The sequence below is a fragment of the Peromyscus maniculatus genome, chromosome 19 (genome assembly GCF_049852395.1).
Source record: "Peromyscus maniculatus bairdii isolate BWxNUB_F1_BW_parent chromosome 19, HU_Pman_BW_mat_3.1, whole genome shotgun sequence".
Taxonomy (NCBI): Eukaryota; Metazoa; Chordata; class Mammalia; order Rodentia; family Cricetidae; genus Peromyscus; species Peromyscus maniculatus.
In genome coordinates, this window is record NC_134870.1 from 51,383,293 (window position 1) to 51,406,486 (window position 23,194).

The 23,194-nt window shown below is 41.7% G+C and overlaps 1 protein-coding gene across 6 annotated transcripts in view; it reads left to right on the forward strand.

Annotated features, from left to right (window-relative positions):
* Positions 1-12,262, forward strand: part of LOC102909102 (interferon-inducible GTPase 1-like) — a 28,746-nt gene extending 16,484 nt beyond the window's left edge. Inside the window, exons 3-9 of one of the 6 annotated variants that reach the window (XM_076555306.1) lie at positions 408-492; positions 1,651-1,785; positions 2,960-3,248; positions 3,355-3,633; positions 4,055-4,285; positions 8,864-8,961; positions 9,453-12,262. In XM_076555306.1, coding sequence (XP_076411421.1) covers positions 8,943-8,961; positions 9,453-10,747 — 1,314 coding nt within the window. In that variant the 5' untranslated portion in view covers positions 408-492; positions 1,651-1,785; positions 2,960-3,248; ... (1 more) ...; positions 4,055-4,285; positions 8,864-8,942 and the 3' untranslated portion in view covers positions 10,748-12,262. The remainder of the gene's footprint in view (positions 1-407; positions 493-1,650; positions 1,786-2,959; positions 3,249-3,354; positions 3,634-4,054; positions 4,286-8,863; positions 8,962-9,452) is intronic. The other 5 variants (XM_042263939.2, XM_076555307.1, XM_042263940.2 and 2 more) reach the window with 5 other exon arrangements.
* The last annotated feature ends 10,932 nt before the right edge of the window (positions 12,263-23,194 follow it).

The window sequence follows — 23,194 nt, forward strand, 5'->3', positions numbered from 1 at the left end:
CATGGTTTGTGAGCATTTTAACTTCATGAAGTCATGCTTCTTGATTGATGGCTGCATTTCCTGTGTGGACAGAGTTCTATACAGAAAGATCTTAACTGAATCTGTATCCTAAAATATACTCCTGATAATTTGCAACAGAAGGTTCAGAATTTTAGGTGTAACTGTTCTGTTGGAAGTTCCACCTCAGCTCCCTCCTCCCCCTCTAAATCCAACCCCTCAGAAAGGACACTAAGCAGTGGCTCCTCCCCAGAGCTGCTCAAAACCAAGTCTACAGAGTACTTAAGTTCTATTCCATTTACCTGCCATATGATTTCTCTTCCTTACTTCCCTTGAGGTCACCCAGGAGTGCTCTGCTCAGATTCAACCTGGTCTTGTTAATCTGACTTGATTTGACTTATTGCATACAGGGAGAAACACCCATTAAGGGGGAGTCAAAATACTTATCAGTAACCGTGAAGTCTTTGATGAAATTGAAACTGATTTTTGGACAAGGTGAGTGAGAATAACAAAGTTTCATCTTCTGCATGATAAATACAGAGTTTTCTCAACACAGTTTCTTGAAGATGCTATATATTCTCCAGTATTTATCTTTGCCATACATGACAAAAAAAAATCAGGTGATTGTAGGTATGTGGATTTATACCTAAGCCCCTGGTACTAGTCCTTTGATTAATCAATGCTTTTGTGATGGGACCATGCTATTTTTACTACTATAACTAGAAATTAGTGTCTTAGATTTTGAACAGTGAAGAGACACCATGACCAAGGCAACATATAAAAGAAAACATTTAAATAGAGAATAAGAGGGTCAATGGATGCACATCATGACTATGGCAGCAAGCAGGCTTTGTGCTGGGGCTGAAGGTAAGACTTGGGCACTCTACACTCCTCTCAATATGCATCCACTGAGGGATGTGTAATATCCATCACATACCATCAATAAGTTGTAGACTGACTCCAAAAACTACGAAAAGAGGTTTCTGAGCCCTGTGGATATGCAGAAAAGAGAACACTCAGTCCCTGCTGGTGGGAGGGCAAACTGGTACAGCCACTAAGGTGATCTGTGAGGAAGCTCTACAGACAGTGAAAATAGATTTCCCACAAGATCCAGCTCTGTCACTCCAGGGCATATTCCCAAAGAATTCTATATCCAACTACAGAGCTACTTGTGTATCCATGTTCATTTATGCTCAGTTCACAATATCCAGGGAATGGAAACAGTCTGGACACCCATCAGCTAAGGAAAGGGTAATGAAAATGTGGACCCAGGGCAGAATGGGATATCACTCAGCTGTTAAGCAAACTGAAACTTAAAGTTTATGGGAGAATAGATGGAGCTGGAAGCATCCTTCTGAGTGAGGTAACACAAGCCCAGAAAGATAAACATCATTTCATTCCTCTCATTTGTGGATGTTAGCTCCCACCGTTCAAATATGTGTGATGCATTTGGAATATCCACAGAGACTTTGAAATTACTATGTGGCCATTGGGTGGGACCATGAAGGGAGGAGAGATAGTATACACTGGTAGAAAGGGTTAAAAGAAAATTACAGTTCAAGAAAGGTTAAAGTGAGGGGAGGCAGATAAGGTAGAGGAAAGAAAATGGGAGGGATAAAGAGCACTGAAGGATTTTTTTTCTTTTCTTTTCAGAGCTGAGGACCAAACCCAGGGCCTTGTACATGCTAGGCAACCGCCCTACCACTGAGCTAAATCCCCAACTCCAGTACTGAAGGATTTTAAACAAGTCATATAGAAACCTACCTCTGCATGCATTTCCTAAACATGGTATGTACTCACTCATAAATGGATACTATATGTAGGACAAGGATTGGCCAGACTGCAGCCCATGGCTTTGGAGAGGCTAGCTGACAGTAGGGACTCTGGGAGGGCCACATGTGTAACCCAGGGAAGTAGAAGTGGATGGGATCTGCATGAGTGGGCTGGGGGTGGGGAGTTGGCAGAGGCCAAGGCATGGGGAGTGAGAACATAGGGGAATGGGAGGGTCGAGCTGGAGTGGGGACAGAGTGGGAGAACAGGGAAGAAGACACCATGATAGATGAAGACATCATGGGAGTGGGAAGAGGCAGGGTGCCAGGGAAACTCTCAGGAATCCACAGGGATGACCCCACCTTGGACAGCTGGCAGTGATCAAGGGGGTGCCTGGACTGGTCTACTCTGGTGACCAGTCTAGTGAATACCCTAACTGTCATCATAGAGCCTTTATCCAGTGACTGATGGAGGTAGATAAGGGATGTGTGATAGGGCACCAGGGTAAGCTCTGGGAATCTAGTCGATGGGAAAGAGGAGGGATTCTAAGGGCAGGGGACTTCCAGATCATGATGGGAAGACATGCAGAGATGACTGGACACACTGATGGAGATCCATGAACTGTGGATTACTGGTTGTGGAGCGCCCATGGAACTGAAGTAGGCCCTCTGGATATGGGAGAGAGTTGTTTGTTTAGCTTGAATTGTTTGTCAAGTACCCGGGCATTCGATTGGGATCCATCCCTGGTGCATGGGCAGACTCTTGGGAGCTTGGTGTGGTGGGGAGGGGCTTGGACCTGCCTCTGCTCAGTGTGCCTGGCTCTGCTGACTCCCCATGGGAGACCTTGATTTGGAGGATGTCGGGATGGGGGTAGTGGTGACTTGGGAGGGAGGGCTGGGGGGTGAGAGGAAGTGGGATCTGTGGGTGGTATGTAGGGTGAGTAGAAAATTTCTTAATAAAAAAAATGAAAAAAAAAATCAGAGGGCCAGAACTTTGTTCTGTCTGACTGGAGACACGGGCCAGGAAGGAGTGGGTAAAGAGAATGCCCTGAAAGGGAAGCTAAACCTGATTAAATAAACACCATTGCCTAATTTCTTGTTTAAAGGGACAGTCACCCACAGGACACAGACAGACAGATGTCCCTGCAGCACACAGGCTGTTCTATCTCTTCAGTTCCCTCTCATTCTTTCAGTTCCAGCTCCTGGATTTGTGATGCAGACTCCAGTGTGACGGTTGTCTTCAAGGTCTGTCCACTGAACGTGAACACAGGGAATGAGAAGGCTGTGACACAGCAAACATTATAAAAGGAAGCCTGCCTAAGTGACAGCTGCCACCACATCCTGACACATACCTACCAGTGTACTCATGGCAAAATGTCTTGGGAGTAAGCAACTGCTTCCTGATTGGATTCAATAGTTTCTCCACAAGATGAAACCTGTATCTGGGCAAGAACCTAAGGCTAGACAGATCATAGACCCTAGGTGAGAATTATTATTATTTATTATTATTATTATTATTATTATTATACTTCATGGACATAATATTAAGTCACTTCCTAATGAGTTATCATTATACCTACAAAATAAGGCATCTCTCACCCTTCATCATGGAAGCTTGTGGTTGCAGTAGATGATCATCAGTCCAGAGACCCACAACTGGCCAAGATTCAGAGAATAAAACACTGAGGAATATCCAGCCCTAAATGGAAGATGTTAATTCTACCTCCAAAGGCACAGGGATGGCTGTGGAAGAAGGAGTGAAAGGACTGGAAGAGCCAGAGTTGGTGGACGATGACAGGGAAATGGTGTTGTCTGGACACAGCAGCACAGCTCCTTGTATGAACTCACCATGGCTGTGACAGCATGTGTAAGACCTGTTGAGCCCAAGCTGGACTGAATACTAACATAAACAGGGGAGTTGAGAATGACAAGGATTAATGAACATGAATTTACCATCATGAGAAAATAAGGTTGTAGTCAGAGGGGAGAAAATGAGTTTTGTCTTGAATGAGATTAAAACTGACATCTGCACAGGAGTCTGCACAATGTTTTGTGTGATCAGTTCAGGGTGCATTTGTGGAGTCAGGGATCAGAAAAATTATCTTTCAAGGGTTTGTGTTCCTGTTTATATGAACTGCTTCGCCATGTTCCCCCCTGTTTCCAATGCCCACATTCCACTGCTTCATTGTTTTAGGACATCCCAGGCTGTGCCGCCAAGGAATTAAGACACAATGGAATGAAAAACAACCAATAGTTTCATTTTCTCTTTCTTCTTCTTGGAAATGCAGCAGATTCCCAAAAAATAACAAGATCCGAGAGCTTTGACGATTGGCCAAAACACACTGAGAGGGAAGGGGCGGAAGGCAGCAGAGTGTATAAGTCCTGCAGAATTGCCTTAGCCTGCTGCTTTCCATGGAAGAAGCAGAGGTGAGTGTCAAGTGAAGAGACTGGAGTGCAGTGGAGAGTGGTTCCTGTAGCTGAACTACAGTGAGCAAATCCACTGGACACAGGATAATCTGGTAAGTGGAAAGCAGCGTTCAGATCTAACTTCTAACCCTCACCATATTTTTTCTCATAACAGCTAATAGGTAACAAGACAGTAGGAACATGCCCTGAGAGTGAGGGTTCTCAGTTTGGAAGCTAAGGAGCTTTGGTGGGAAGCAGTCAGGACAGGCTTGTGGATAAAGTCTTAGCTAATTACTCAAGTTGAGGTAGACCTAAAGCCAATGATCTTGATACTGTTTATGGCTTGTCTCTTATTTTTCTCCCTAAAATGGTTGTGGATAGATGATTCAGGTAATGGAATATTTCTGCAGTGTGTATGAGAGTTGTTGTATCTGAAACATAGTGAAAGGATGGTGAATGATAGAGACAGGTACATATTTACAATGTACACATAAATCCTGAATCCTGCCTAACTGAAGCAGAACCTAGAGAAAGGTGATTAACAGCCATGTGGCTACTGGGTAGAGCACAAAGACATGGAAGCAGTCACAAAGTACAAAGTGCTGAAATGAGAAGACAGCCTGAGATAACAGAGAGGCTAGAATTCAGACACCATCAGCTTCAAATGTGTAATAATGGAGTTCAAAGGTTTGTTGTATGTGGTGTGTGCACTGGATAACTAGTGAATGACCCCTGACTGAAATAGGAATCCCTGTGGTGCCTCTCAGAATTGACTTGACATGGTATGACTTCAGTGTCAACAGGATTAACTGTGACTGTTTGATCATCCATGTTGTTACAAGAACAGTCACAGGAAATATAATCAAACATAACATAGTCAAAGCTGGAGTTGAGGAAGTCTTGAAGAAGATAATGTAGGAGGAATGATCAATTGTGATTGGATTTGGAAACTGATTTGATGTGGGTAAGACAGACAGAGGAGGCCCCACGGTGACAGTGGGGATTGCTGTTTTCTTTTTGTTGTTGTTGTTTTCTTTCTTTTTTTTTTTTTTTTTGGAGTGATAATTTTTTTAAATTTAATTTAATTTTATTTTACAATACCATTCAGTTCTACATAACAGCCACAGATTCCCTTGTTCTCCCCCTTTCTGCCCCCCCCTCCAATTCCCCCCAGCTCACCCCCCATTACCACCTCCTCCAGGACAAAGCCTCCCCCGAGGACTGAGATCGACCTGGTAGATTCAGTGCAGGCAGGTCCCAGACTGAGCCAAGCTTCCCTGCATAAGTCCCAGGTTTCAAACAGCTAACTCATACAATGAGCCCAGGATCTGGTACCACTGCCTAGATGCCTCCCAAACAGATCAAGCCAATCAACTGTCTCACCTATTCAGAGGGCCTGGTCCAGTTGGGGGCCCCTCAGCCTTTGGTTCATAGTTCATGTGTTTCCATTCGTTTGGCTATTTGTCCCTGTGCTTTATCCAACCTTGGTCTCAACAATTCTCGCTCATATAAACCCTCCTCTTTCTCGATAATTAAACTCCAGGCACTCCACCCGGGGCCTAGCCGTGGATGTCTGCATCCAGATTCTTCAGTCCTTGGATGGGGTTTCTGGCACAACTATTAGGGTGCTTGGCCATCCCATCACCAGAGTAGGTCAGTTCCAGCTGTCTCTCGACCATTGCCAGCAGTCTTTTGTGGGGGTATCTTTGTGGATTTCTGTGGGCCTCTCTAGCACTTTGTTTCTTCCTTTTCTCATGTGGTCTTCATTTACCATGGTCTCCTATTCCTTGTTCTCCTTCTCTGTTCTTGATCCAGCTGGGATCTCCCGCTCTCTTTCCCTCGACCTTCGCCCTTCATTGCTCCCACTCATGTCCAGGTTGTTCATGAAGATCTCAGCCATTTCTCCGTCATTGGGCGATCCTCGTGTCTTTCTTGGGGTCCTGTTTTCCAGGTAGCCTCACTGATGATGTGAGTAGCAGTCTAGTCATCCTTGTTCCACATCTAGTAATCCTGAGTGTTATTTTCTTTTTTTATTATAAGAAATTTTTTATTCAATTTACATACCAACTTCAGATCCCCCTTCATCTTCCCACTTCCCATCCCCCAGCCTTACCCCAACACCCCCCCTCCCCACATTTCCCAAGTCAAGGTCTCCCATGGGAAGTCTGCAGAACCTGGCACACTCAGCTGAGGCAGGTCCAAGCCCTTTCCCACTGTACCAAGGCTGTGCAAGATGTTTTCTTAACTGATGGTGAGGTCCATTGTGCTGCTATAGCAGGTCTTGTAGGCACGTTTGTGGAGAACAAAGGGCAGATATATGAGATCTGAGCTGGCTAAATACCCAACAATCAAACTCAGGTCCTTAGGCCTCGCAGCAAGTGTATTTACCTGCTAAGCCATCTTACTGGACTTGATATTAACTTTTTTTTGAGACAGGGTCTCAAGTAGCCCAGGCTAGCCTCTACCAAGAATGACCTTGTAGTCCTGACCCTCTTACCTCTAATTCCTGAACACCAGTATTATGGGGATCTGCAGACACATGCATTTGATGAGGTGTTGGAGATTGAATCCAAGGCCTTATTCATGCTGAGAAAGCTCTCTCTACCAATTGACCAGTATCTCCAGTGCACAGCTAGATTGCTTTCATAAAGTAAAATGTGTAACAGAAAACAGTGAGTCTAAATGATGACTTGAGGACACTGAAATGTTGTATTAAAGAAATGGATTTTAATGTGGACTTTAAGGGTAAAGAAGGTTTTTATTATTGCTAGTTGATATTCCTCACGGAGAAGAGCTCCAAGTCATGAAAAAGACAGAAGGAAAGTAGATCTAGGAAAATTAGGAATCATTTCAAAAAACCACAATAGCTGTACTTACTGAAATCTTTTTTTTCTTCTTTTTCTGAAATATTTTGAAAACATAAATAAAATAGACAAAATAGATTTATGTGATCATTAGAGATTTGGCATTGATTAAACACTGATGTCAAGTATCATTCATTATTTTGATTTTTCAGCTTGAGAAACTAGATGTCTGTTCACTAAGTTTCCATTCTTTTGAAGGCGCACACTTAAGGAAGTGTGCACAGATGAAGAAGACATTAAATTTCATATACAATACTGCAGTCAGGTTAGATACAATACAGTTGTTCATGTCTTTATACTTGTTGGTGCTGGCTAGAGGACTCCTGCAGTTTTTGTATTTTTTCCCTTCCTTTACCTAAGTTTTAATTTTTCCATAATGAAGGCTTTAATTGAGAGCAAGTAGAAATTTGTTCTAGTTTCCTTTCTTTTTTTTCTTTATTTTATTTTACATACCAACCAGAGCTTCCCCTCCCTCCTCTCCTCCTGTTCCCTCCCCCCCCACCTCCCTTCTACCCTCCCCCATCCACTCCTCCTCTCTCTCCATTCAGATGGGGTAAGGTCTCCCATTGGAATTAACAAAGCATGGCATATCAAGTTGCTGTAGGACTAAGCTCCTCCCCCCTGCATCAAGGCTAAAGAAGGCATCTCACCATAGGAAATAGGTTCTAAAGAGCCAGCTCATGCATCAGGTACAGGTCCTGGTCCCACTGTTAGGGTCCCCACAAAAAACCAAACTATACAACTGTCACCCAGATGCAGAAGGCCTAGGTCAGTCCTATGACAACTACCTAGCTGTCTGTCCAGAGTCTATGAGCTCCCACAAGCTCAGGTAAGCTGTCTCTGTGGGTTTTCCTGTCGTGATCTTGATGCTCATATAAATCCTCCACCCTCTCTTCAAATGGACTCCCAGAACTTGGATCAGTGCTTGGCTGTGGATCTCTGGTTCTGCTTCCATCAGGTGTTGGATGAAGGCTCTAAGATGGCAATTAGGGTAGTCACCACCCTGATTACAGGGGAAGGCCAGTTCAGGCACCCTCTCCACTATTGCTAGGAGTCTTAGCTCGGGTCATCCTTGTGGATTCCTGGAAGTTTGGCTGGCAACAGGCTTTTCCCTAATTCTATAATGGCCCCCTCAATCATGATACCTTTTTTATTACTCTCCCTCTCCATCGTGCGTGCAACTCAACCATCCTGACCCCTCGTGTTCCCATCTCCCCATCCACTTCCCTCTACCCTCCTTGTCCCCCGTTTACCCAGCACCTCTCACCCATTTTCTCTTCCCAGGGAGATCCATGTGTCCCTCTCAGGCTCCTCCTTGTTACCTAGTTTCTCTGAGGCTGAGGATTGTAGTCTGGTTATCCTTTGCTTTACCTCTAATGTACTCACTTATGAGTGAGTACATACCATGTTCATCTTTCTGGTCTGGGTCACTGCATTCAGGATGATTTTTTTGTTTGTTTCATCCATTTGCCTGCAAATTTCATGATGTCATTGATTGTATCTGCTGAGTAATGCTCCATTGTGTAGGTATACCACATTTTCACTAGTTCCCTTTCTATTGCCTTTATAAACTCCATTACCAAAATCATTTTGAAAAGAAAACAGTGTTTTGGGCTTACACACTCTATTCACAGTCTATCACTGGGGGAAGTCAGGATAGAAACTCTCCAGGAATACAGGCATGAACACGGGAAGAATATTGTTTCCTGGTTTGCTCCCCATAGTTCAATGTTATGGAATAATCTTTTTGTACATTGTGAAGATGTGTCTTTGCAAGGCGCCTTCTGATTAGTTTAATAAAAAGCTAAATGGCCACTATCTAAGCAGGAGAGATAAAAAGGACAGCCAGACAGAGAACTCTGGGGGGAAGAAAGGCAGAGTCACCAGCAGACAAAGAGGAAGCAGCATGACAGTACAGAGTAATGGTAACCAAATCATGCAAAAAAAAATGTAGACAAAAGATATGGGTTAGTTTAAGTTATGAGCTAGTTAGAAACAAGCCTAAGCTATCACCCAAGCTTTTATAATTAATAAGTCTCCATGTCATAATTGGGGAGATGGCGGTCCCAACAAAAAAGCCCAACTACAGTTTATTAATGCTTTCTTAAATTAGCCAGGACCACCAGCCTAGGGGTGTGCCACCCACAGCGGACTGGGACCACCCACATCGATCCTCAATATAGAAAATGTCCCTATAGGTGTGCCCCAGAGTCAATCTGATGGAGGCAGTTCCTCAAATGAGGTTTTCTCCTCCAAAAAGACTATAGCTTCTATCTTGTTGACAAAAAAAAAATCCACAATTACATGGAAACTAGTCAACATCAGAACATAACTGAGGCTGCAGCACAGAGCACACAGTGCTAAGCACAAAGGCATCTGCAGTCTCATGCAGCTCACTCTCCCTTCCTTCTTTCAGGGCCCCTTTTCAACAGAGCCATGGGTCAGTTATTCTCTGATACATCCAAGGATGAAGACAGTGGAGATTTGGAGACCAGCTTCATTGCATATTTTAAGAAAATAAAGACGGAAAACAAAATCATTCCTCAGGAAACCATCCGTTTAATAGAATTACATCTGAAAAAAGGACACATTCAGGGTGCACACTCTGTAATCAGTGATGCATTAAAAAATGTCGATAAAGTCCCAATCAACATTGCTGTGACAGGAGAGTCTGGAGCAGGGAAGTCCAGCTTCATCAATGCCCTGAGGGGGGTTGGACATGAAGAGGAAGATGCAGCTGAAGTTGGGGTAGTAGAGACAACTAAGTGGAGAACTCCATACCAACACCCCAAAATTAAAAATATGACTTTATGGGACCTGCCTGGTATTGGGACCACAAATTTCCCACCAAAAGATTATCTGGAGAAAGTGGAATTCCAAGAGTATGACTTCTTCATTATTGTTTCTGCCACACGTTTTACAAAACTTGAACTAGAACTTGCCAAAGCAATCAGATTTATGGGAAAGAATTATTACTTTGTGAGAGCCAAGGTGGACATAGATTTAGACAATGAAAAGAAATCCAAACCACGGACCTTTGACAGAGAAAATATTCTGCAGAAGATCAGAAGCTACTGTGTGAATACCTTTCATCAGAATAACATGGAAGCACCAGAGATTTTCTTGATTTCTAGCAGCCATTTATCTGACTATGATTTTCCAGTTCTGATGGACACCCTGATAAAGGATCTTCCTGTTCAAAAGCGCCACAATTTTATGCTTTCCTTGCCTAATATCACGGAGGCAGCCATTGACAGAAAGCACAAGTCTGTGCAGCAGACTGTCTGGTTGGAAGCCTTCAAGGGTGGAATTTTGGCTACTGTTCCTGTAGTGGGCATCATCAGGGATGATGTGGAGAAATTGAAGGAGAAGCTAAACCACTATCGAGACCTCTTTGGAGTGGATGATGAATCCCTGGAATTCATGGCTAAGGCTTCCCAAGTGCCTGTTGAACGACTGAAAGAAATCATTAAATCTCCTTATTTGTTGGACACTAAGAATGAAGAAACATTAGGAGAAATGTTTTTGAAATGTTTGGAGAAATTTGCCTCAGCTAATGGTGGGCTCCTTGCTACAGGTCTTTACTTTAGGAAAACCTTTTACATGCACCTTCTTTTCCTTGACACAGTGACTGATGATGCCAAAGTTCTCCTTAGAGAGACATTAAAAAACAAAGAACTAGTTCAAACTCACCTCACCCACAGCTACTGACCATGACAACATGAAATGGTTAATGCCAGGGAGTCATTAGATAAATTCCTGCTCCTGACATATTTTCTTTACACTAGTCAATTGTTATAGAATATTATTTTAAGGTATGTTTTGTTTATGTTGCATTTGTTGAACTCTGTGGAGCTGTGTAAAATACCTGATGGTCTAATAAAGAACTGGCCGATAGCAAGGCAGGAGAAAGGATAGGTGGGGCTGGCAGGCAGAGAGAATATATAGAAGGAGAAATCTGGGAGAGAGCTAGGAGAAAGAGAAGGAGGAGGACTCCAGGAGCCAGCCACCCAGCTACACAGCCAGCCGTGGAATAAGAGTAAGATTTACAGAAGTAAGAGAACAGGAAAAGCCCAGAGGAAAAAGGTAGATGAAATAAGTTAAGGAAAGCTGGCAAGAAAGAAGCTAAGCTAAGGCCAGCATTCATAAGTAAAAATAAGCCTCCATGTGTGATATTTGGGAGCTGCCCCCAAAAGAGAAAAAAAAAACAACAACCAACAACAGCCAATTAACGATCACCATGGGAAAAACCTAAAGATAAGGGCCATGGGTCTTACTATGTCAGAACTTTAAAATCCCCAGTCTCTCTACTCTCTATCTTCCTCTCTGACGGTCAACTCCACCTGAACACTTGAATACAAACACACACACACTCCTCTCTCTCTCTCTCTCTCTCTCTCTCTCTCTCTCTCTCTCTCTCTCTCTCTCTCTCTCTCACACACACACACACACACACACACACCACTCAATAATGCACAAGCACACACACACACACACCACTCAATAATGCACAAACGCGCACACACACACACACACACACACACACACACACACACACACAAAAGATACCAATAGGTGTTTTATAGCTATTTTCTCCTAATCAAAACATTCTAATGAAAACTCGGGAAGTTGGGGGCTCTGTGATCAGTGCATAAAACACTTGCCATGCATGTATGAGGACCAGAGCTCAATTTCCAGAACCCATTTAAATGGTGAGTGGGTGTGGCATCCACCTTGTACTTCCACATTCAGAAGGCAGAGACAGTGGAACCATGAAGCTAGCTAGAGTGTGTATATCTACAACCTCTTGGTTCAATTGAGACACCTGCCTTGATGAAAAAGACAAAAAGCAATTGAAGATGAGGTCCAACATAAGTCTGACATGCCCACACACAAGTGAGAATACACACCATACAGACAGGCAAATTGAAAATATAAAATAAAATAATTCTTGGGAAGTAAATAAAAATCTCAAGACTTACAAAGTAAAGAAATATATAAGATTCACGAAGTTCTCCTCAAGGTTATATAAGCAAGAAGCATTCTGTGGGACTGGGGATTTCAAACAACTGAGGTGTCTGTAACTCATTGAGGGGGCTCCAGGGATGCAGCTGTGGTGAATCATTACCCTGCTGCTGGGGTGGGATTTTCAATGATGAAGCTGCCTTTAAGTGATCGATGTTTCTGTAAGCAACCCTTGCCCTAATAAAGTCACTCATTTGCTAAGCTGGACTCAGAAGACTTGTTTTGTTTTGTTTTGTTTTGTTTTTGTTCTGTCATTGGTGCCTATACAAGGCGAATAGAAATTTGTTGGTGTCTCTCCAAGAAAAGATCATACAACACAATTGATGCCTTGAACAGGGACTAGGAGAACCAACGATGAGTTGATAGGACTGGTTGCATTGTCCTTATGATGGGTGCTGATAAATGAAAGTGAGACTGCCCACGTGATCAGCCTCCTCAATCCTTGTGGTGGTTGGAAAGGAAATGCCCCCCACCCCCGTAGGCTCATAGGAAGTGGCACTATTAAGAGTTGTGGCTTTGTTGGAATAGGTGTGGCCTTGTTGGAGGAAGTGTGTCACTAGGGTTAGGCTTTGAGGTCTCAGATCTCAAGCCAGGCCTAGTGTCTCACTCTCTTCCTGCTGCCTGCCAATCAAGATGAATAACTTTCAGCTACCTCTCATGCACCATGACTGCCTGCATGCCTCCATGCTTCCCACCCCGATGATAATGAACTAAACCTCTGAACTCTAAGCCAGCCACAATTAGATGATTCCCTATAAGAGTTGCAGTGTTCATGGCATCTATTCACAGCAGTAAAATCCTAATTATGATAACACTATACCCAGATATAGCTACATAGAAACTACAAAAAGTTTGGTAGTTGTTGGGAGAATCCTGTCCATTGTCTGTAGTGGGGTGTACATGCAGCCCAACAGGGGGTAGGTAATGTCCTAGGATGGTAGGTGCTATGGTAAGATTTGCAGTATAATGCATGCAGGTGAAGGTCCCAGGTTGCCCAGTGCATTATCAGAAGAGGACTGTATGTTAAACACAAACCAAGAGGAGCCCAGGTTGCTAAGCTATCCTCATGTGCTTGCCTGTCTGAAGGGGATGACAGAGGGCAGTAAAAAGTACTAATACAACCTTAATAAATTTGCCGGCTCATTAGACCTGACATGGGTGGGATCACTTCTTTAGCTTGTCATTGTTCAGTTTCAAACCCAGGGCAAGTGTTTGAGATACCTATTTAACATATCAAAGCTGAACCTGGCCACCAGGTTCTCCCAGGACCCCTCAGTCCCTACCTGTTAGAGGGTATGGCTCATATAACACCCTCTACCCTGAACTCTCCAGCCCAGGGACTGGGCTGCCCTTCCACCAAAGGCTCTTCCCTATTAATCCAGATATTTTGTCTATCCACCCCTTTGGAACTTTGGCCTCCCAGCTGCTCTACCTGGTTTCCTCTCTCCCTTTTCCCTTCTCCTCCTTCTCTCCCCACACAGCCCAGCTGAGTCTGGTCATGTCTGTTCTGGACTCTCCCAGATGTCCCTGCCTCTGACTATGCCCTTCCTTTTATCTACAGTAAACTTTTTCCTCCACCATACCTGGGAACAGTCATGACCTTTCCTTTGTATTTTTTTTTTCATTCAGTCATCAGTGTCCTATCTGGTCTGAATAGGCAATTTTTCATCTCTTCCCAGGAAAAGTCATATAATAGGAGAGATGGTTTGTCTTAAATAGTCATTGTCACAATACTGAGTTTGCTGTCACAGGCCCTAAAAAGTAATCTGCACATTTTGTTTCTCTGTTGGTGTGATTAAACACTAAATGTCAGAACACAGTCCATGAAGGAAGCTGGATGAAGAGATTTCTCAGAGGTTAAGAGCACCGACTGTTCTTCCAGAGGTCCTGAGTTCAATTCCCAGCAACCACATGGTGGCTCACGACCATCTGTAATGAGATCTGGCGCCCTCTTCTGTATACATAATAAATAAATAAATCTTTAAAAAAAAAGAGAGAGATTTCTGAGAGCTTGTGAGAAAACTTCAAGTAAACCAGACAAGAGTCCTGTAACCTCTGCTCCTCCATAGCATGGATCTGTTCTTGGGATGTGCTGTCATGCCCCTCTCAGGAGTAGTAAATAAGAGTGGGTTTGCTTTAGATTATCCATCATCTGACCCATTGTTATTCAGAATGATGTTTTCAAGCATGAGTTGTCCTCCTGCCTGTATAGAGACTAAACTCATGTGACCTTGCCTTTGTGGCTGTACATAACTTGAATGCAAGTGAACTTTGCTCACATGACCTTGCTTAACCACAGAATGCCCTCAGAATATAAACTGTCTCATGTCCTGAATAAAATTGGCTATTGCATGAGACTTTACACTGGCTCATTTTGGGGGGTCACTATCCCAGGTTCTTGCTGCCAAATACAGCAGAAACATTAACGAAATCAACCTGAGAGAGGAAAAGATTCTTTTCCTGGCAGTTCAGAGCCCATCATCGAGGGAAGACAGCACAGGAACGGAAGGAGAAACTGGGAAGGAACACTGCTTCCTGACCGGCTCTCCATGCCTTGCTCACCCTGCTTTCTCACACAACCCAGCCCCACATTCCTAAGATGGCACTCCACAAGGGGCTGGATCCTCCTACACCATTATCAATCAAGAAAATGTCTCACAGACATTTGGACAAACCAGTCTGATGGAAGGAATCTCTCAATTGAGAGTCCCTCTTCCAATGTGGTCCTATGCTCTAATCACAACACTCTGGTGATTAATTATTACCAGGTATGATTGTGCTCATGTCAAAGCCTCCATCATATTTACTAGATTAATACAGTTCCCCGTATATCTACCACATTCTTCTCTTCCCGTTTTCAATCATTCTTCTAGTGTTGACAGTTCCAGTACAACTGGCAGGGAACCTGCTACTACACAGGTCTGCCCGTCCTTTGGAATTGTTTGTTTGATTGTTTGTTTGTTGCTTGTAGTAAAGAACATGGATAGTACATTTCAGAAGAAAAAGAAAAGAAAATTCTTATGAAACACTCTTGGAGTGGGGTGAATAAAGACTTTGTGTGCAATGAAGACTCAGTGCAGGTCAGGGTTATTTCCAGAGGTTCCAGGTGTAATATGGCCCACAGGAAACCACGGTATCACTTTAGCCTATTTGGAGGCAGAGATTGTTGGAGTTGCAGTGAAGTGACAGTCCTGAGCTCAGGATCTGTGGCACCTAGGACTTAAGTTCATATAAACTCTTAAGACTCAGGAGAATCGAGATAACATACACACAAGTCTGTGACTCAGACTTATTGCTCAGTAGCTCATTTCAAGACACAGAATGTGATGGGATCTTTGTCCCTGGGGAACAGAGCACAGCACTGGCATAGTTCTAACAGGAAAGGGATGCTACAGAGACTCCTGCTCAGTAGAACAGGATTCTATTCCAACACGAGTCACAGTTGCCAACAGATAGTATTTCAGGCCCCCAGTGATTGGGCATGATGCAGTAGTGACCCTGGACCCCAGGTTAAAAGGACGTGGCAGTCACTGTACTCTTTAAAGCCAGTGGATAAAGTAGAAAAAAATAAGCTGCAAATGGCAAGTTATAGTTAGGCCTTGAGTCTTGGGGTCATGGGAGAATGGTCATGGATTAGATGCCAAGATTTTTGCAGAAGAGGAAAGCAAGTGTCTATGGGTACCTGGTCTTTGAACACATCCTCAGTCAATAAGACTCTTCTTCCTCAGCAGCCTGAGTAGCACCTTCCAATACTGTGAATGCTAGCTACAGAGCAAGAAGCTTTCTGGTCAGTAACAACATATTTCTATGTCATGTGACCAAAGCATATGGTGTCTTCATCAACAGAATCTAAGCATCACCTCCTGGTGGGGAATCAAGAATAACACCAGTAGCCTGTATTGTTTTAAGGTCTCTGGGAACTTCCTGCTCGACAACTTGGGAGCAGGTACCACACACCTGGCACTGAGTTTCTGTTTGATAACTCCAATAGCTATTCTTGATGGTCAACTTGACTATATCTGCAATGAACTACAATCCAGAAATGGAGGGCACATCTGTGAGAGATTTTATGCTGGAGTTGTAACGGCTGAATTTGCTTCCAGTCTGAACCATTGAGATAGGAAGACAAGCACCTTTAATCTGGGCCATACTTTCTGCTGAAAGCATATATAAGCACATAGAAGAAGGAACCTTTTGTTCTTGGCCTGCTTGCCCTCACCTTGCAAGCACATCCATTCTGTCACTGGCATTGAAGTCTATTATTTGGGATTCCAGCATATACAGAAGACCAGCTGAGACATCTAGCCTTGTGGGACTAAGCAACTAGATTCTTGGACTTTCCATTCACAGCTAGCCATTGTTGAATTAGCTGGACTGCAGCCTGTATCATTCCAACAAATCCCCTTTATATATAAAGAGAGAGATTAATTCTAAGTTCTGTGACTCTAGAGAAACTTGAGTAATACAATACACTGTATCTTCTTGAATGATCATTACCCCCTCACTGCTGCACACGGTAAGTACATTGGAACTCCTTAAGCACACATACAATAGCAGGATTCAGTATAGTGTTTGCAGACATCCTCAGTTAGTGATGCCTTCTCCCACTCCCTCCTCCTCTGCCCTGCCCTCCCAATCTCCTCACCACTTAATCTCTCCCCATTACTCACCTTTCCATCTTCACACCACTTGTCTTCTACCAACCCCTTCAGTATTAGTCAGGGGTCTCTAGAGGAAGAGAATCAATGGAGTGAATATATGTATAATGTGTACATAATATACAATAATATATGCATAATATATAAAAGAAAATATTAAGACAGCTTACATTGGAATAGTATCAACAGCTGAATCCCAGCTGAGAAACTGAGAACCTGCTGGTTGCTCCATACATGAGGGGTCCTGACTCAGCAGTTAGGAAATCCCACAATGGCTGTCTCTCACTAGGCAGGCCAACAACCCCACGGTTGCTCAGGCCACAAGGCTGGTACCTCTGCAGACCCAATTAGCACCGAAAACCTGGAAGCTTCCAGAAGAGTCACCAATCCAGAGTCCAGGACAGATTTCTGGAAATGTTTGTTCTGATATCAGTGAAGGAATCAGCAGCAGAGACAGAGTAGTCAACCTGCAGTAAGAGGGAAGGCCAAGCCAGTACAAGGCAAGTGATCATCCCTTTGCCTTACCCTTGGCATCTGGGTGAGTCTTCCACCACCAACCAATGCAATCAGGACACTTCTTCAGGTGAGGTTCCCTATTAAGTGATTCTAATTTGTGGCTAGTTGACATTAAAATCAGCCACAATACCCTCCATTAAAGTCTTTCTTCCCTCCTGCAGTGACCCTTTTCCAGTTCCCTGGATTCTATGATTATTCAAATTAAATAACTCACATCTGAAGATTCAAACTAGAATCTATATAGGAGAAAGAAAGAACATATGGTGTTTTGTTCTTCTGGGTCGGGGATACATCACTCAATATGTTTTCCAGATCCATCCATTTACCTGAAATTTTTGTGATTTTAATTTCCTTTATAGGTCAATAAAATTCTACTGTATATATGTGTCAAGTTTTCATTGCTTGTTCATCATTTGATGAACATCTAGACTGATTCCATCTCCTGGCTATGGTGAGTAGAGTTGGAATGAACATGAAAGAGTAAATATCTCTATGGTATGATATATAGTCCTAGGAGTATATGCCTAGGATTGATATAGCTGGATATATGGTAAATCTATTTCTAGTAGTTTTAATTTTTGTTTGTTTGTTTGAGAAACAAAACTTCACAATGATTTCCACAATGGCTGCACTAGCTTCCACTTCCACCAACCATGAATAAGAGTTTCCATTATCACACATCCTGGCCAGAATTTATTGTTCTTCCTTTTCTTTTTCTTCCCCCTTCCCTTATATTCTCACATACTACTTCCTGATTTCCGTTTCCCATTTCTCTACTCACAATTCCTCCTCACCTCATATCCCATACAGATACATTTCCTTTCTGTCTCTCATTAGAAATCATCCTAAGAGACAACAATAAAATAAAATATGTATAATATTTTATACATATAATAATATAATATAATATGGTACAACAAATATACATAATATGGTAAAACAAAAACTAACACATTGCAATTGAAGAAAACAAACAAAGAGACGGAAAACACACCAAGAAAATGCACAAAACAGAGATCCACTCTTTCCCATACTAAGAAACACCATAGAAACACCACACTGAAAGCCATAAGATGCATGTAAAGGGCATTGTGTAGATATAAGTGTGACCTGTGCATGCTGCCTCGGTTTCTGTGAGTTCATATGTGTGTCAATTCTGCTGAATTAGAGGGCCTATTTCTTGGTGTCCTTCATTCCCTCTGGATCATATGTTCTTTCTTCCCACTCTTCTGAAGGGTACCCAGAGCTTAGGGCAGGGAATTGATGGAAACATCCCATTTGGCACTGAGTGTTTGAAGGTCTCTCCCTCTCTTTATAACATCTGGTTGTGAGTGTCTGTATTTGTTCCCATCCACTACAGGAGGAAACTTCCCTAATGATAGCTGAGCAAGGCACTGATCTTTGTACACAGCGGAGTTTCATTAGGAATCATTTTGTTGCTACTTTTTATTTTTTTAGAGCAGTAGTATTTGGGTTTACCCTATGACCCTTGCCTATCTAGTCCCTTTAGTCTCTGGTTCTTGGCCACACAGTAACTGTCAGGTATGATTTCCAGCTCATGGAGTGGGTCTTAAGTCAAATCACATATTGCCCGGTTACTCCTACAAGCTTTGTGCCACTATGGCCCAGTACATCTTACAGCAAGAACACCATTGTCAATCAAAGGGTTTGCCACTGTGTTGATGTTTACATTTCTCTTATGGTAGCATGCAGAGTATCTTCTTATACCAAAGACACTAGAACATATGAGTGAAGGCTCTAGGTAGGCCTCAGCTGGACTACTCCATGTTCAATAAGTTCTTCAGTGATGGGTCCTTGCCATCATTTTGTGGAGAAGAACCTATAGTCTTGGCAACAGCCTGAGTAGTTCGTGATTCCCAGGGGACCCTTTGACCAATAACTAAATTATATGTAACCCATTCCCAGTACTGTAAGCTTCATTTGGTGACAAAAGGTTTTCATTGGGGTCTCTGTCTTCCCCATTAATTGCAATTTCATTATTATTGCCTTCATATGTGTATGTATTTTAGGAAAACTTCTAATATCTTAGACTTCCATACTACCTCTCAAATAACTCTTAATTTTAGCTGTCTCTAACACTATTTCATCCTTTTTTCCCTCCTCTTCCCACTATGGGTAGATCCTCCTATTCTAGCCACACACATACATGTTTCCTTGCATCTGTACATGAATATCCACTCTTTTTCCTTTTAATAAGGAGATCTATCTGTTCTCCCAAGTTCTTTACTCTATACCTAACTTCTGTGGATCCATGGATTGCAGATTAGTTATCATGATTTAACAAGTAATATCTACAAATGAGTGAATACATGCCTTATTTGTCTCTCTGGGTCTGGGTTACCTCACCCAGGATAATTTTTTTCTAGTTTCATTCATTTACCTGCAAATTTCAGTATTTCATTCTTTTTAAATTACACAAAGGAGTAATATCCCTTTGTGCAAATGTACCACATTTTCTTTATCCATTCATCTGTTGAGGGACATCTAGTTTATTTCCAGTTTCTGGCTGCTATAAATCCAGCAGCAATGAACAGGGTTGAGCAAGTGTCTCTGAGGAAGGAGAAAGTGCTGTTTAAGGATATGCTCAAGAGTGGTATAGATGGATCTTGAGGTAGATTGGTTTCCATCTTCCTGAGGAATGACCAAACTGATTTCCATGGTGGCTGTACAAGTTTGCAGTCCAACCAGCGATGGATGAGTGTTCCCTTTTACTCCATATCCTCACCAAAAGAGCTGTAACTTGTTTGTTTGATCTCATCCATTCTGATGGGTGTAAGATGAAATCTAAAAGTAGTTTCGATATGCATTTCCATTGTGAATAAAGATGTTGAAAGAAAGTTTCTCAACTTTTAAGTTTTCTCTATTGAGAATTAACTGTGTAAGTCTATACCCCATTTTTAACTGGGTTAATTATTTTTTTTTGATGTCCAGGTGGTTTGTTGTTTGTTTGTTTTTGTTTTCAGTTCTTTAGATATTTTGGGTATTAGTCCTGACCTCCCACCCTTTTTTCTATCCCTGCCATGAAAAGTTCTGTGGGAAAGCACCCAATTCTGTTCCAGAAACTCAGGGTCCAAAGGCCCCAGCTAACTGCATATCTTTGACTTCTGTTAAAATGCTTGCTCTCTTTATTTCCACCTGCAACTGCCCACCAGAGTGAAGTTTTGTCTGTGTTCTTTGCCTTTATAAGCACCCTGTAAAATGCATTTGATGCTGCTCTGTCACAAGTGTTTCTCTCCATTAGTCACTTGCTTAAAATAGACTCTCATGCTGAGCAGTATTGGGGTCTCTATTACACAGTGGTGGATGATCTTGGATTCATTTTGCAAGTATTTCATGAGAACATTTGGATTTATGTTCATAATGGAAATTGAACTGTAATTCCTTATCTTTGTTGGGTCTTTATGTGGTTTGGGGATCAAGGTAACATTGGCTTCATAAAACATGTAAGGCAATGTCCCTTCTGTTTCTCTTTTGTAGAATACTTTTTGGAGTATTGGCATTAACTCTTCATTGACTGTCTCGTAGAATTCTGCACTAAAACAATTTGGCACTGGGCTTTTTTTAGGCACTGGGACACTTTTAATTACTGATTCTATTTCACTAGGGATTATAAATCTACTTAAATTGCTTATCTGAACTTGATTTAACTTTGGTGAGTGGTATGGATTGAGGAAATTATCCATTTCATTCAGATTTTCCAATCTGGTAGAAGGCAGATATTCAAAGTATGTTTTTATGACTCTGGGCTTTCATGGTGTCTGTTGTTACAACCCTCTTTTCATTTCTAATTGTATTAATTTGGATATTCTCTCCTCACCTATTACTTTATTTGGATAAGGATATGTCAATCTTATTGATTTCCTCAAAGAACCAACTGTTATATTGAATCTTTATATTTTTTGTTTGTTTCTATTTTATTGATTTCAGTGCTCAATTATTTCTTGCTGTATACTCCTTTTCACTGTGATGTCTTTATTTTGTTCTAGAGATATCAGGTGTGCTCTTAAGTTAATAATATGAAATGTCTCTAGGATTTTGGATTTTTTTGTTTTGTGTTTTTGTTTTTTAATATATGCAGTTGGTGCTATGAAGTTGCCTCCTAGAAAAACTTTATTGTATCTCATTATTTTGGGTATGTTGTGAATTCATTTCCATTCAATTCTAGAAAGTCTTTAGTTCTTTCTTAATTTCTGTCTTGGTCCATTTATTATTCAGTGGATAGTTCTTCAGTTTCCATGAGTTTGTATGCATTCTGTTGTTTCTGTTGTTGATATCCAGCTTTAATGTGTGGTTGTCAGAAATGATGTGGGATGAAATTTCAATTTGATTGTATCTGTTGAGGCTTACTTCATGTTAAAGATGGAGTCAATTTTGGGGAAAGTTTCATGGACTTCTGAGAAGAAAGTATCTTTTGTCTTTGGGTAAAATGTTCTGTAAATATATGGTAGGTTCCTCTCTTAGTTCAGGTTTTTATTGCTGTGAAGAGACACCATGGCTATGGCAACTGTTATAAAGAAAACATTTAATTGGTGTGGTTCACTTATACTTTCAGAGGCTCTGTCCTTTATTATGGTGAGGAGCATGGTGGCCTGTAGGTAGACAGGTACTGGGGAGGTAGCTGAAAGTCCTACATCTTGAAAGCAACAGGAAGTCAACTGAAACAGTTGAGCATAGAAAGCCTCAAAGCCTACCCCCAACAGTGGCACACTTCCTCAAATAAGGCAATACCCACTCCAACAAAGCCAGGCCTCCTAATAATCTCCCTATGAGTTTATAAAGGCCACTTACATTCAACTACCACAGTTTTTTTGATTCATAGTATCTGTTAGCACTAGTATTTCTCTGTTTAGATTCTTGTCTAGATGACCTATCGATTGGCAAAGGTGAGATATTAAAGTCTCTCACTGTCATGTTTTATTGTCGATACATGATTTAAGCTGTAGTGGTGATTCTTTTAAGAACTGGGGTTTCATTGTGTTTGGTGCATAGATGTTAAGAATTGCAGTTTCCTCTTGGTGGTTTTACCTTTGATGAGCATATGTGTCCTTCACTATCTCTTATGCTTACTTTTGGTTTGAAGTCTATTTCGTTAGATATTAAAATGGCTAGAAATAAAGAAATTAAAGACTTCTAGAATCCAATGAAAATGAATGCACAACATACACAAACTTACAATGCACAATGAAAGTGGTGCTAAAAGGAAAGATCACAACACTAAGGGCCTTCATAAAGAAATTAGAGAGATCTCATGCTAGCAACTAAACAGCACACCTGAAAGCTTTAGAACAAAAAGAAGCAAACATACTCAAGAGGAAATGGCAGGAAATACTCAAACTAAGGGCTGAAATCAATAAAATAGAAATAAAGAGAACATACAAAGAATCAATGAAACAAAGACTTGGTCCTTTGAGAAAATCAACAAGTTAGACAGACTCTTATCCAAACTATTAAAGGGTAGAGAGAGAATATCTAAACTAACAAAATCAGAAACAAATAGGAAGATAACAACAGACACCAAGGAAATCCAAAGAATCATTAGGGCTTACTTCAATAAACCATACTCCACAAAATTGGATAATCTAAAAGAAATGGACAATTTTCCTGATAGATACCACTTACCAAAGTTAAGCCAAGATCATGGAAACAATTTAAATAGACCTATAACCCCTACAGAAATAGAAGCAGTCATTAAAAGCCTCCCAACCAAAAAAAAGGCCAGGACCAGATGGTTTTAGCAAGAATTCTACCAGACTGTCAAAGAAGAATTAATAACAAGACTCCTCAAATTATTCCACAAAATAGAAACAGAAGGATCATTGCCAAATTCATTTTGAGAGGCTACACTCATGCTGATACCCAAACACAAAGATGCAACAAAAAAAGAATCATAGACCAAATTCCCTCATGAACACTGATATAAAAAATATCCCGTAAAATA